Source organism: Triturus cristatus, chromosome 8, assembly GCF_964204655.1.
Source record: "Triturus cristatus chromosome 8, aTriCri1.1, whole genome shotgun sequence".
Lineage (NCBI taxonomy): Eukaryota > Metazoa > Chordata > Amphibia > Caudata > Salamandridae > Triturus > Triturus cristatus.
This window is the reverse complement of record NC_140591.1, coordinates 197,479,018-197,493,904: the sequence shown is the minus strand read 5'-3', so window position 1 is coordinate 197,493,904 and position 14,887 is coordinate 197,479,018. Positions and strand designations below refer to the sequence as shown.

At 43.2% G+C, this 14,887-nt stretch overlaps 1 protein-coding gene across 3 annotated transcripts in view; it reads left to right on the top strand.

The window, feature by feature from the left end:
* Window positions 1-14,887, top strand: part of CLIC6 (CLIC family member 6) — a 325,094-nt gene that overhangs the window by 235,211 nt on the left and 74,996 nt on the right. For 2 of the 3 annotated variants that reach the window (XM_085621327.1, XM_085621326.1), the window contains exon 2: window positions 8,548-8,657. In XM_085621327.1, the coding sequence (XP_085477453.1) occupies window positions 8,548-8,657 (110 nt within the window). Of the gene's footprint in view, window positions 1-3,041; window positions 3,182-8,547; window positions 8,658-14,887 lie in introns of those variants that run through there. The other variant, XM_085621328.1, reaches the window with a different exon arrangement.

Below are 14,887 nucleotides of genomic sequence, written 5' to 3'. Positions count from 1 at the left end.
CTAAGTATTCTCTAACAGGGAAAGGTAACTGGCCAAAGAACCACAAGAATTGTAGTTGAACCTGTGATCATGTTTGTGGTAGTCAAACTCGAATGTCCGCTGGTGAAGAATGTGTGTAGCAGATGCAGGAGCTGTGGTTTAGCTGATGACTATGTCAAACTGGTTTGAAGTTCAGAGGTTCTTGGAATGCCAGGTTGAGGTGGGCATCAAATCTCTGTAGCTGTTAAGCCTCATTGATGCCACGTGAATGCAATGTGAATTCTCTTGGTGTCCTCCCATCAGTGGTTTTTTGGTTGATGATCTGAGCGAGAGTGCTGAACATTGAGTAGCATCCAGCCCTGAGCTGGGTTCAAGCGGCGGTGAAAAGCTTGTAGCCGCCTCTGTGCATTGAGACAGGTTTGATGGTTCAAGTCAGTGGCACCCAGCAAGACGGTGTTGAACTGGTGCAACAGCTCAACTTGGGTACTTGGAAAAGTATGTTTCGTTTTTGCAGATCTTCAGTTTGTTTCCGCGCACTGACAGCTTTGTAAACAGTGGCAGGTTCTTCCCATAACAGCAAGGGTCTTTACGACACTCAGGCCGGCACGGTGGGAAATCGGCATCATTCTGTTGCAAACATCATGAAGGCTTCTTTTGATGACAGTAGGCACTTCTGTCAGTGTCGCTGTACTCTCAGCAGTCTGCAGGTTTTCTGTCCAAAAGTCAGGTGGGTATATGCTATATCTCTGAGTGAAAGTTACTGGAGGTAAAGTTTTTCCCTCCCCTTGCAAGTTCCTTGGCCTTCTGGGAAATAGTGGTTGTACCATGAGCAGTCCAGTGTGCATGCCTATTTCATTGTTTGAGAGCTACCATCCAATGTCCCCAAATATCCCACATCATGGCGTTCTCTTGTCTACTTCAGAATCAGAGAAAGTTGTCCTATTAAATAAAGCAACTTGGCCAGTCATAATTTAAGGATGTAATACCTGGATTCCCGGTACAGTAATTCATGGAAAGTCTCACTGAATTCAGTAGAAGACTGTACTGTACGTTTAAGATTAGAAGTTCTTCAACATTCATATTTAGCTTTTATAAAGTTAACCTGAAAGCTCTTGTGTTAGTTAACATAGGGGCTTACTTAAAAACTTTTACAGGAATGAAACTTAGCACAACAAGATGTTCCATAAAAAGAACACATTTTTGCCTATTTTATGTGGCGAGTAAGCTATTACTTATGTACTGCATTTTGTATCACAGCATTAATTTTGAAATGTGCCCACGGGCAATGCACCTGAAAAAATGTTGACTCCTAAATAGGTATTGTATTGTAGGTACAGTTACATCACGGCTGACCCTGAAAGAGTGGCAGATCAGAAGGCACTGCCGCAGCCTCCACTATCATCTTCATGGGGCATTAAATTAATTATTGGACTGGTGTGACTTACAGAAGTTGACTGTCATTTTGTCCATTTAAGACCCATATACATAGTGACTACTTTCAGATATCTCCCCTTCCTCATATTGAATAATTGCGGGAAATCTTGTTGCTTCTAATACTATTCTGGATTATCCCAGAATCCACAAACCCTTTTCGTGCAGGTTCTTGTTTACATTTCTAACCATGGCTCAGCGCAGCCTGCTGATACAAAACATGAAGCTGGGAGAAATGCTAATTCCTAAAGAGTATGTTGATATGATACCTCAAGGGTGCTGTTTCAAGCAACTGAGAGTCAGTAAAAAACTGTCAGCACCAAATGGTCTTTTCTAACATATTTGTACACAGCTTGGCTGCTTTGGAGACTAATTAAACCCTATGTACCTTACATGAAGGTACCAACATCATTAGCTTTGCCCCTTAGATGTACAAGCCATTGTAAGGGACACATCCTGATCCCTCAAACTGGACCCTGTTCCTCAAGGAAGTCTCTGAAATTATTATCAGTGATCACAGGAAACATAATAATTGGTATCAGAGTGGATTCCGTTGACTAATCCTGGACATGTAGTGATAGCGATGGAAGCGAGAGAATGCTGCAACAGTGATGTTTTCTCTCAGGTGTGTAGTAGGCGGTAGGGGTTTTTACTTGGAGTGGGGACACACTGCAGATTTAGGACCTGGGCTGAGTTGGGTGGTACCTGGAGATTCTCTGACTTCTTCTGGAGGAAGTTCTGATTCTGAAGGACTGTCCACCTTAGGAGTAGTGTTGGGAATTTCGGCGTGGACTGTGATGCGGAAGTATCTCTTCCTGCTCCTAACTCGGAGCATTGTGCATTACCACTTCACACTAAAATCTGGCCATTCGGCATGTTCATAACTTTCTACCATTGGTCTTCCCACCTGTGGTCCTTGCATGGGTCCAAGCCAGCCAGGCATGTACACTACGTAAAGTGACGTACTGTCTTGTATGCTGTTTGTAGAGTTACGTGTTATAGGATTGAGAAAAACGAATGTTTCTCTTGGCAAAACCTCACCTCTTCTCTGCTTTAGCATTATCCTACATGTTCAGTCCACACAATAAACACATTTAGCAGAAAGGCCTTATGTTGTGAAAACTCGTTTCTGAATTTGTGACTTAGCTGCCCCTTTTTAGTTGCAGCAAAAAGGACTGCACATGCACCAAGATTCATGCCTTGACCACCCACTCAATGATCAGTCCTCACTTACAGATTACTTTTACTCAATTGGATCTGTGCAAAAATCATCTGAAAAGCAAAAGGCAGCCTGCATGCGCTGCATGATAATGGAGTGGTGCTCAGCCTCAGCGCCGCTGCAGGACAGCAGCACAATAGCAGCTTTCATGGCCTCTCGGTTGGAAGCCGTTGGCATTCCTACAGCCCACGACCAGAAATGGCCTCTCTGGACCTCAGAGCCAGCTCCCCATGCCCTTGCGCTGGCTTTGCCTCTTTCTCCTCTTGAGCTGCATAAAGGCGATATTAAGAGAAACAAGGGAAGACAGCCAGGCTGATTGTATTCCCAAACTGCAGCGCTTTGTCCAAAGTGCGCAAAACATCCGCTAAGACAAGCGAGAGGGAGGGTGTTAAGTTGTTGCATCTCGCGTCATTCAAGATGCTTGAGTTGGTACAGAAGCGACTACTCAGCGGAGAAGGCGAATAAGCGACAGGAGCTATCCAGGCGGAGATGGCTGAACACAGCGGAGGAGGGACTGGATGGCCCTTTCCAGATATCAATCTCATCATGAAGGTGAGCTGCACACTGTGCACAAATGCTGCCATCAGGCCTCTTCCAAGCCCCACATCAATGTCTAATGCGTAATGTGATAGAGGTGCTATGTTTGGCGTACTCTACGCTTGTGATGTCAACTACCACCGTGAGGGCGGGGATTTTTTGTGGCAAGGGAGTAAAGGTCGGATAATAATTGACTGTTTACTTATTTTTCACAACTTTTCATGCAGACACAAAGGGACTAGGCACCAAGCTTAAATTAAATTAGGTTCTTTAAGTGCATGCACTTAGTAACCACGTGTTCTAGGAAGCAATTGTGATGAGCAGACCTCTGTGCTCAGCAGTGAAGAATGGAAAGGACCCGTGCACTCTCCCAGCTTAACAGTGCATTGAAGTTAGCTGAAATACCTCTTTTTCAGGAGGTGCTGGCTGCTTGTCTTGTTGCTTCTGTTAAGGTAAATGCTCTCTACTTGGAGCTTCTCAAGATGAGCGGTATTCCTTCAAATTGATGTTTCAGCAGTACCACTACTGAAGCTCTGGACGGAGTTGGACAATGATAGCACCTTTGGCTCTGCAGAGCCATTTGTGCACTTAAGTTTTTGGAGACTGGTCATGGCATGTCGTGCCTTGGAATGTCATGCGTCCCCAGCGTCATCTTTTCACTTCCAAATGCGAGAGATTTCCGGCAGCCTCTCACCGGCTGGCCCATGTCTCCCTGCCGCACTGGTAGCGTTGGCACAACAGAGCTTCGGCTGGATTTTGCGTTTTGTCTCCCCTCAGTGATCGCTCTTCTCTAGTGATCTGACCACCTGTGCGTGATCTTCCTCTAGCGCCTTCCAGAATGGTGCCTCCGACTTCTCTTACCACTTTCCTCCCCCACCTCACCTGTCATTTCTTGCCTTGGCTAGCTCTCAATCTCTGTTTTTTTGTGAGTGGTTCTTCAATCCAATTTGTAGTTGTGCATTTAAACACTGAAGTCAAAGGTCAGGCTATATCTGACAAATTGCTGCTTATTCTTTTAACATGGAGATGGGTGTTTACTTATAATTCTCTAAATGCAATGTGAGAGGATTTTGTAGATAATTAGGTTTACTGTTGAGTGTAAGAGGAAAGGTTGGAGGATGTACTTTTTTCTAATACTCAACAACATAAAATATCTGTAAATTAACTGTACAAATACAGCCATTAGGAATGCTCACGAGATACATTTTTTTGGGTGATGTGCAAATGATAAATATTTTCCGAAATCCAATTTTCCACATGTTGTAAGTGCACTACGTAGATTTATCAGTAAATCTCCATGTCTGCGCATATTATCAGCCATTGCAATGGAGAACGTAGTGTCTGTAATTACAGTGTGCTACCACCATGCTTTAGTAATATAATTGCAACAGTGTGCTCCAAAGTGCATCACGAGCTACATACTACATAAATACCACTCTCCTGCAGAATTGGCGTGGCTCATTTGCTACACTTGTTCTTTATGTGACGCTTGGATTTTTCACAATCTTTGGGCCAGATGTATCAAGGTTTTCCCGTTTGCTGCGAATTGGCCCGTTTGCGAACGGGAAAAAGCCCAAAAGGCCATCGCAGAATAAGGAATCGCGAATTTGCGATTTCCTATTTTGCGAATGCATTTATGGAATCGCAAATTGTGATTCCTTTAAATGCAATTCTGGAAGCACCCAAAATTTGCGATCTGGCCTTAGGGAATCGCAAATTACCACCAACTTCAAGTTGGTAGTAATTTGCGATTTCCTAGAAAAATTCACTTTTTTGCATTTTTCAAAGTGCCACGTAGTGCACATACAAGCCCTTTTTCTACACACATGCATATTTCAGGGGTACAATAGGGTGTCCTTATGGCACCCTTGCACCCTTGAAATTGCATGCACAATTTGCGAGTACCTATCGGGTACTCGCAAATTGAGCTTGCAATTCACATTCATTTCCATGGTCCTCTTGGCCCATAGAAATGAATGGGAAGCCATTCCTTATTTGCGACTCGCAATTTGCGAGTTGCAAACAAGGAATGCGTAGGAATCGCTATTTAAATTGCGAAACCTATATACATTGCATTTTGCGAGTCCTTATTAGTGAATCAGTAAAATTAGCTATTAAGGACTCGCAAAATACAATGATGATACATCTGCCCCTTTATGTCTTAAGAGATGTAGCATAAATGGCAGCACACCCATGCTGAAAATTGTTCCAGGACCACTGCCTTACAGTCCTCTTATATTGAATAATTGAATACAGCCAGTTCTTTTCTCAGTAACATTGCTTAACATTTTTACTAAGCACATCGGTTGGTTAGGTCCAAAGGCCGACTCATAGTTGCTAAAGTTGGACAGATTCACTCTTCTGTTGACTTGATAGATTTTACAAACATTTCCCATTTACAAGTTCTTAGCTAATGCAGTAGTGTTTTCGGGGAGCATTTATAAATAGAGTGAATGGAAAATAACAAGTAATATGCACTCAAGGGTGAAAATATCATTTGCCCTACCTGGATAATGTCTTCCTGCTGTTGTACGGAGTTGTTCTCAGTAGTAGTGGTAATATTTCAGATATAAATAATAAGGCATATTTTATTGTATTTATGGACCAGTAGAGGTCCAAATTAGGACACTGTTGATTGTGGAGTTTCTAAATAATGGTAGGATCTCCATTTTCTCCACATTTCACTGGCGCCTGGCACTTTGCAATAATCATGTAGTGTTGATAGCAATACTGAATGAGAAAGAACAGACAAATATTGTGAGCATGTTCCAGTAGCATGAATTTTTGTTTTTTAGAATTTGAACTTGTTATCAGTTTGTTAGGTGTGAGTTATTTCCAGCAGCATATCTAAATACGAATCAAAAACAAAAGGAAAGGGAACATGCCCATTAACCTCCCTTATGGAGAAACAAGCATTTGCAATGCAATAGGTCTCGCATTTGCGGGACTTTGAGCTACTGGCATTATAAATGACAAACCTTTTTATCTATGTGTAGGTTTTGAAAACATAAATAAAAGGCATTGTCATTTACAATGCCAATAGCTCAAAATTTCGCGAATCTGAGACCTATTACATTGCAAATGCTTGTTTCCTGAGACTTCGGTCAGCACATCATAATAAGGATAGTAGTTCCCGTGTTAGGACAAGGTTGAGGCTATGCATGATAATTCAATTTCAGAAGTGGGACGTAAGGTTCGTGTTAGATTGGGTATTTAAATGAAGTAGATTTGTCATGCGTCTCTTCCCAAGGAAAGCCTGGAGCACGTAAGAAGATGCATCTGCCGCTGCAACATGACTTTAGGCATCCCTAATCTTGCTCACTATGATTTGCCATGCAGCAAATCAGTAGTCACAAAGATGTGCAATAGTCAGTCACAAATTAACTGGAGCCAGTGTTAATACATCCTTTTGAGCACCAATATTCACAAAGCGTTCCAGGCATCCCCCAATCTGCAATAAAGGAAATACATTTGGAAAAGCTCTATGAAGATTACGGTAACATTAGGAATTTCTGGGCCTCCATTTTCACATCCTAGTAAATCTTAGACCAATACGCTGAGAAGATATTCAATAAATCAGAACCATGATCCTACTATTGACTCTTCGGGCTTCGGATGCAAATCATGTAAAAGATGCAATGTCCAAGGGGATACATTTGCTATGCATTCGCCATAAATCCACAACACTGTACTTTCGAGTAGATGAGGGCAGGTAGAGGGGAGCCAATATTTCATGGCGCGTGGTAGCAATGTAAGGCAGAAAGACGCCACACAATTGTTACCTGTAGCAAAAGGGTGTAAGAAGGTTTATTTCCTTAATTAGCAGGGGAAGCAATCTGTTCCAAAAATTGAATGTTGACATGTGTTATACAAAATTTCACTACTCTTGAAACTGCTGGGCCATAAGGTAAGCGCCCGGACTGCAGCACACAACAGCCAGCGCTTGATCATTAACCTTTGCAGATGCCAGCGCCGCTGCTGTTGCCAAGAAAACTGTAAAAAACAATTTCCTCTCTTCAAATGGAAGATAAATTGTTCTGATTTGCACTCTAGGAGTAAATAAATCGTCATCTCTGTGCTCCTTTGAGTGGGCTCTGCATCCGAGAAGGGGGGGGAGTGAGGGGGGGCTGGGCTTTTCAATCAGGACCAGCAGCAGTCACAGAAGACGTGCACCTCCAGCTGGGCACCGACTGCAGCCGACACCGGAGAAATGCAGAACGGAGAGCAAACTACAAATCCTTTTCGGTGGCTCATAACAAAACAAGTTTGAAAATAAAAGCACTGGAAGCAATCCAGGTAGTTCTCGTGTTTCTTGCTTGCTTGATTCCCCTTTGCAAACAACTGACCAAACCGACCGCATTTTTTTTCGGAGAACTCTTTTCTATCGAATGCACTTTTGTCTCTCATGAGAAAATAACACAATTTACATGGCTCTAGGTGTGAAAACGTTCGCAGAAAGCAACGACAAACGACTACTTCATTTCAGCAACAGTGGATTTTGATTCAGATCAACACATACTTAAACAAGCAGGGAGGGGGTGGCAAATGGTGTGCACTTTCACGGCCGCTTTGATGTCCTCAGTGGCCACGCGGCTCACTGAGGACATCAAAGCAGCCGCGAAAGTGAAAGTGATCAGGCAGTGCTTTTCAGGCTGCCAAATGGTGCGCGCGCCCGGCGCACATGCACTGTATTTGGAGGCCTGAAAAGCACTAGTTTGCACTGCCAGATCCCCCTTTTAACAAAAGCTCTTGCGAGAGCAGCGCTAAAGCGCTGGCTCAGACGAGACCTAAAAAAAAGGAGGAAGATACTTTATTGACAAAGAAGCATGAACTAGGATTACTGTAGAAAACGTCATTACCCAAGCCATGCTATTTATGAGATGGGCATTCTATTCTGACAAAGGCTTGCTTGGTGTCATACCAACGTTATAGGGCCTCAAGGTTTGAGAATATCTGTGAAAAAAGAGAAATGAAATGTCGGCATGCTTAGATTACCAGTGCCTAACTTATTTTGCACATGCTTCCACCTTCCCATTTTTGAGACTTTGAGACAGCTTGCCAACCTTATTGCTACCTTTGTCATACTTTACTTTACAGGCATTGTATTTCTAATTTGTGCTTCATCAGCATTTTGTATTATCCATAACTTATCTTTATCACAGCAAGTAATCAATAACAAACAATAAAATAGAGAACCGACTTCAGTGCTATGAGTTATAACAGGTATGCACTATAGCCTGCTTTCCAACCATTATGTATGCACAGCTTTAATGGTGGGGCATTTACAGGTATATGATCTCCATATGTATGTGCATGAGCTAAGGCAATACTTTGAAAATATGGAGATGAATAAGGTCAGTAATTCTGTATTTTTATTGCAGGCTGGCAGTGACGGGGAAAGCATTGGAAACTGTCCATTTTCTCAGCGCCTCTTTATGATCTTGTGGTTAAAAGGAGTGATTTTTAATGTCACAACAGTTGACTTGAAGAGGTATGTACAATCATAGACATTTTGTAGCTTGCATCAAATATAATATCAGTAAAATTATAATTCCTTTTACATTTTAAATCTGTGATCTGCACTGGCAACATACTGTGTACACTGACTCTCTAATGTTCCTCTCACAGTGTCAGTTTTGGTTTCAGTGAAACTTTTTTCAATGCACTTTTTTCTTTACAATTGTTGATGTTTAGTTATCTGAATTTGATGTCTTATATTTTCTCGGAAAACATGCCTTTTTATTGATCTATTTCATTATTTATTGACTTATTTATTGTATAACAGAGTTTTGAGGATGCTACCATATCACTTCTTTGCCACATCAGAGCATTGATAGAGCAAACAAATTAGAGACATGGGTGATATCCAACTTCAATGCATTTTACTGAACTTGAGGCAGTGCCTTGGTTTCCAAGCCAAAGTTAAATTTGTTGTGGAATTACATTACGTTTTCCATTTCATTTGTGTTAGGGCAATAGTATCCTGTGCTTTAGAGATGATTGCCTCTGAGGTGTGTTAAGGACTGTTTGTTGCGCCAGAATAATAGTGTCAAACTTCAATTATCCCTAAGCGCTTCTGTCAACCTGAACACAATACACACCTAAGTAGAATATGGGGAAAATGTAGAGTAAGGGATTGAAAGAAAAAATGGAACACTGGAGGTGGCTGTTTGTCATTTGATAGGAAGACTTAGTGTTTGGAAACAGGTTGGATGTGGGAACCTCAGCAAGAGTAGTACAACTGATGGCATAAACAATAGCACATAGGGAATGTTTCCACAGCATATTACTTCAAATAAATTAATACAAGACCTTCAAGCTTACCCACCTGTTTCAGGAGGCTTCAATAAGTCCCCAAGAAGACTGAATAAATTGGCAAGAACCAACGATGAAGGAAGCCTGGAAAAGGAGTCAAAACAACAGAACACCAATATACATGAACCACAAGTATAAGTTAGGCTGAGGGAAGCTGTTGAGAAGAAAAGGTGGAAGAGAAACTGTAACTAAGAGTAGAGACACAGAAACGGGTGTGAACTTGGACATGAACAGTGAGGGATGCTAGACTTCAAATTCTTTGTGTAATTGCTACTTGTATTGCCCATACCCCTGCTGTTCCAAAGAGTTTTCGTGACCTGCAGCCTACAGCCTCAAGCTCCTCCACGCTGATCTTCCCTATTCATCTCAGGCTAACCCTTCAGAGCCACCACTGTTTGTTTCCCCCTCTACGGTTTTTCTCTATGTAACAGACGGGAATGCATGTGTAAGTGGTCTGCAACAAAAGAATTGATTCTGTCCTATCTTTTATTAAGCTGTTACTTTCTGCTTCCAAGGTGTACCCTGCAGGTAAACGAGGAACAAGTGTATGATCTGTCCCTGACACTGTTTTGAGGTAGCGTTGAACAGTTGAAGAATGTGGACTAAATAAAAGATGATGAGAGAGGCTGTAGTTAATTTTTTATGGTTATGTAAAGTATGTAGTTTGAGAGGTTCTGAACACAAGGCCGTTGGTGGCAATATTGGCTGCAAGTAAAGCATTCACAGAGGGGTTTTTGAGAGTTTTGCTTCCACACTGGAGGTAGCAGGGTTAGACAAAGATGGAAGTCTGTCCGTCAGGGTGGAGGAGGACATTACCTCTGCCATCCTTATGGACTACCATCCAGTAGATTTAGAGCTCACTACCAACCCAGTGGGCATCTCTGCACCTTGAAGGGAATCGCCATCAAGACGGATACAGTTTGGTGGATGGCGACAGTATTTCTCATTTTTTTTTGGCATCTTTTCTCACTCATACTACCAATCCAGCAAAATCTCTTGTATTTTTATTTATATTACAGTGTCTCTTCTACGGGCGTCTTGAAAAAGAGATTTCTCTTAGTTCTCCTGATCATATTTTTGATTTTGTTTCTTCCGTTTCAAATCTTTATCTATATATGTATATATATATATATATCAACTTATTGGGAATAGAATGTTGCGGATTTCCTATGGAAAATAGGTCCTAATTATAACTACCTACTGGCGACCGCCAGTAGGTAATATATTTATATATATATATGAACACCCAGTCCTGCTCCAATTGAAGAAGGCACGCACACAGGCTGTAAAGATACAGCATTATTTATTTTCTTGGGACTCCCTCGACCCTGCGACCAGAGAGACGCGTTTCGGCTTCAAAGAAGCCTTGTCAATCGCGGTGCTGGTATAGGTGGTTGTGGTGGTATTGGTAGTGGTGGTGGTGGTATTGGTGGTGGTGGTATTGCAGGCGGTGGAATTGGAGGTGGTGATATTGGTGGTGGCATTGGTGGTATATATATATATATATTTATTCTTTTTCACTAAAAAAAATAAAGGTTGCAGGGTCGTTATAGTTAGGCTTAGATTTCACTCGTACAAAACCATTGAAATTCGGCCCCTGCAATGCACTGCTTATGACCTCACATATTACTTCACTCATAACATGGTCAGTGACATCACTGATGACATCTCAAATTACATCACTGATGACATCATCCAGTGAGTGGAAGTGTTTCTTAAACGTTTCTGAGACTTAAAAATATACAGTAAGCTACTGAATAAGTTAAATTGCTATTCTGTCTATACTACTAATGAAGGATAATATTTGTATTATATGTCATCTGAGTGGCTGTGTGACTGGCTGTATCAGTGTGTGAACTAGTATTTGATAGACTGTATGGGTGTGTGAGTGGCTGTATGGGTGATTAAGATGGTGTGTGAGCGGATTTAAGGGTGAGTGACTGGCTGTGTAAGTGGCTGTATGTGTGACTGAGTGGCTGTGTGAGTGGCTCTATAGGTGAGTGATTTTTTTATTTATTTTTATTTTACAGAGTTTCATATAGCGCAAACTAGACCCGAATTGGATATCAGAGCGCTTTACTTAGCAGCAGTTGCATTACATGAGTACACATTAATTTTTTTGTTAGGCACTGGGAGATTAAGTGAGTTGCCCAGAATCACAGGATGTTCAGCGCCATTGCCGAGACTCAAACGCAGTTCCCCAAATTCGAGGTCGCCCACCCTAGCTGTTAGGTCAACTCATCTCCCCAAGTGATGGGTTGTGTAGGTGGGTGTATGGGTGACTAAATGGCAGTTTGAGTGGGTCTATGGGTAAGTGAGTGGGTGTGTTAGTGGCTGTATTGCACAGTCAGTGTCTGTGAGTGGGTGTATGTGAGTGGTTGTATGAATGTGTGAATGGGTATGTAAGTGGTTGTGTGCATGAGTGAATGGATGTGTGAGTGGCTGAATGGGTGAGTGAGTGGGTGTGTAAGTAGCTGTATGGGTGAGTGAGTGGGTGTATGGGTGGGTGAGTGGCTGTATGGATGGGTGAGTGTGTGTGAGTGGCTGTATCAGTTACTGAGTGTCTCTGGGTGGCTGTGTGGGTGTATGAGTAGCTGAATGGATGACTTAGTGGCTGTGTGAATGGCTCCATGGGGGAACGACAGGGTGTGTAAGTGGGTGTATGGGTAAGTGAGTGGCTGTTTGAGCAGGTGTATGGGTATGTGAGTGGGTGTTTGAGTGGCTGTTTTTCACACTAAAGGGCATATTTACAAGCCCATATCGCCACAGGAACATCACTTTTAATGACGTTCATGTGGCAATAGGGACTGCGCCTTATTTACAAGGTGGTGTTAAGCCACTTAAAGTGGCTTAACATCGACTAGTAAATAAGGCACCCTTTCATGCTATACTTAGCGTGAAAGGGGTGGGCAGTGGGTGTTGCGGTGAATGTTCCGCCTCAACACTCATTGACATTGACTCTGCCCCATATTTACAAGGGTGGCGTAAATCTGGGGCAGTGCTAAAATTAGGACCAGGAAAAACCTGGTCTTAACATGGAGAAACGAGGAGAAGTGTTTAATTTCTCCTCGTTTTTGCTGTTTCCATTTGTGCTGCATTATGCAGCACACATAGAAAGAACAAAACGCCATGACTGATTGTTTATGTGCAAGAAGGTGTCACTTCCTGCACATAAACAATTATTTAAAAAATGGCGATTTGCAACTTCTATGTGTGCTGCACAATGCAGCACAAATAGGAGTTACAAATCGCCATTTGTGATTGTTTATGTGCAGGAAGGGACACCTTCCTTCACAAAAACAATCTTTCCCCCAATGCAGGCACCCTTGCACTATGTTGCGAGGGTGCCTGCGTTGGCACTAGGCAGTTTAATTTAGCACCAGCGCTATGGGGAAATGCTGGGGGCACTGTATCTTTCTAAATACGGTGCATCCCTACGTTTTCAGAATGGCGGCGCATGGTGTTAGCAAGTTTTGCTTAACGCCTCGCTCCATCATTCTGTTGTACGTATGCCCCTAAGTATCTGTGTGAGTGGCTGTATAGGTGAGTGAGTGGGTGTGTGAGTGCTTGTATTGATGTGTGAATGGATATGCAAGTGGTTTTGTGGGTGAGTGAATGGACGTGTAAGTGGCTGTAGGGGTGAATGAGTGGCTATGAGTGAGTGGTTGTGTGATTGGCTGTATGAGTGAGTGAGTGGGTGTATGTAAGGTTGTAAAGGGGTGTGTGAGTCGTTGTATGGATGATGTCATCAGTGATGTCATTTGAGTAATGTAATATTTGAAGTCATAAGCAGGGCATTGCCGGGGTGTAAGTTATAGTTAGCTCAGGTCTGTGAGTGGCTGTAAGGGAGTGTGTGAGTAGGTGTATGGGTACATGAGTGGGTGTGAGTAGTTTTTTAGGGTGTGTGAGTAGCTGTGTGGGTTTGCGAGTGTCTGTATGTGTCTGTGAGTGGCTGTATGGGTCTGTGACTGGGTGTGTGAGTGGCTGTATGGGTCGGTGACTGGGTGTGTGAGTGCTTTATGGATGTGTGAGTGAGTGTGTGAGTAGCTTTATGGGTCTGTGAGTTGCATACTACTAAGGTGGACGGGGCAGGGCCAAACTGGTAATGCCTCCAGGTGATTTTGCACTTTTGCATACCCGTAGTCATTTAAAGGGAGAACCATGGATTCTGCCGTCAACAGGAGAAGCTAAGAAAGAACACACTTGTCACAGTCACTACAGATTGCGCTCCAATAGATCAATAATTCATTCACCTTCACCAAGAACTTCAGATCATTTTTCATTGTGGAATTGCTGAGAAAACATACTTGCTTTGCCTTCGCCAAGCCCAGGAAGTTAAGATCATTTGTCCTTTACAGAAGTAGAGCTTTAACTGTGGCACCTGCTATATTTATATTTGTAAGTGCTTCCTGTTGAGGTTTAATTTCTGTGAAATGAGCATCAGGTCCTGATCAGAACCTCATCTGCCCATTTATCCAACAAGAGTCCACAGTTTTGTACAAAATGTCTTCCCAACTGGAGTACCTACTACTGGTTAATTAGTAAGTGCTATCTTGTTTAGTAAATGTCAAGTGCGTATTCTATACCACAACTGCTTAATGGACAGCGAGGAGGTGTCTCCAGTGACCTTGTGTTCGGCAATGTGCTTGTTCCTCGTGCATCTTAATCCAGAAATCTGTGATAACATAAATGTTCCTATAGAGAAGACAACGTAACTACAAAGAGGGGATTCTCCACCAAACAAGGGTACTTCCTCTTAACTATATAAAGCAAGCGCTTCTTTGTTTGGTGGAGATGTTCTCATATTCCTCACCATCAAGGACACTTCACCACAGTCGGCTGGAAACTTGCTTCCTTTAGGAAAGCTGTCCATCATCCTGGCAAAAGGTGGGAAGACTTTTGCATACTTCTAAGGTGGACGTGGCAGGGCCAAGCGGGTGGAGCTTCAAGGTGATTTTGCACAGTTGCCTACTCGTAATATTTTAAAGGGGGGCCATTCAACCCCCTCACAGGCTACTTTTGGCACCGGGGACCCCATCCCCTGGGGCCCAAGCCAAGAATTAATGGGGTAGGAGGGCCACGTGGCCTCCCTCCTCAGGCCGATTTTGGCGCCAGGGACCCCATCCCACGGGGCCCAGACAATCATTGAAAGGGGAGGAAGGCCCTCCCCTGGCTGATTTTGGCTCCGGGGACCCCATCCCCCAGGCCTGGTGAATTGTTAGATGGGGAGGAGGGGCACAGGCACCCTCCTCCGGCTGATTTTGGCCACGGGGACCCCATTCCCCGGGGCATTGCAACTTAGAAGGGATGAGGCCATGGGTAGATTTAGGCCCTGGGAACCCCATCCCATGGGGCCCGGACAATTATTGGAAGGGGATGGGACTACGCGGCCCCCCTCTCTTTGTC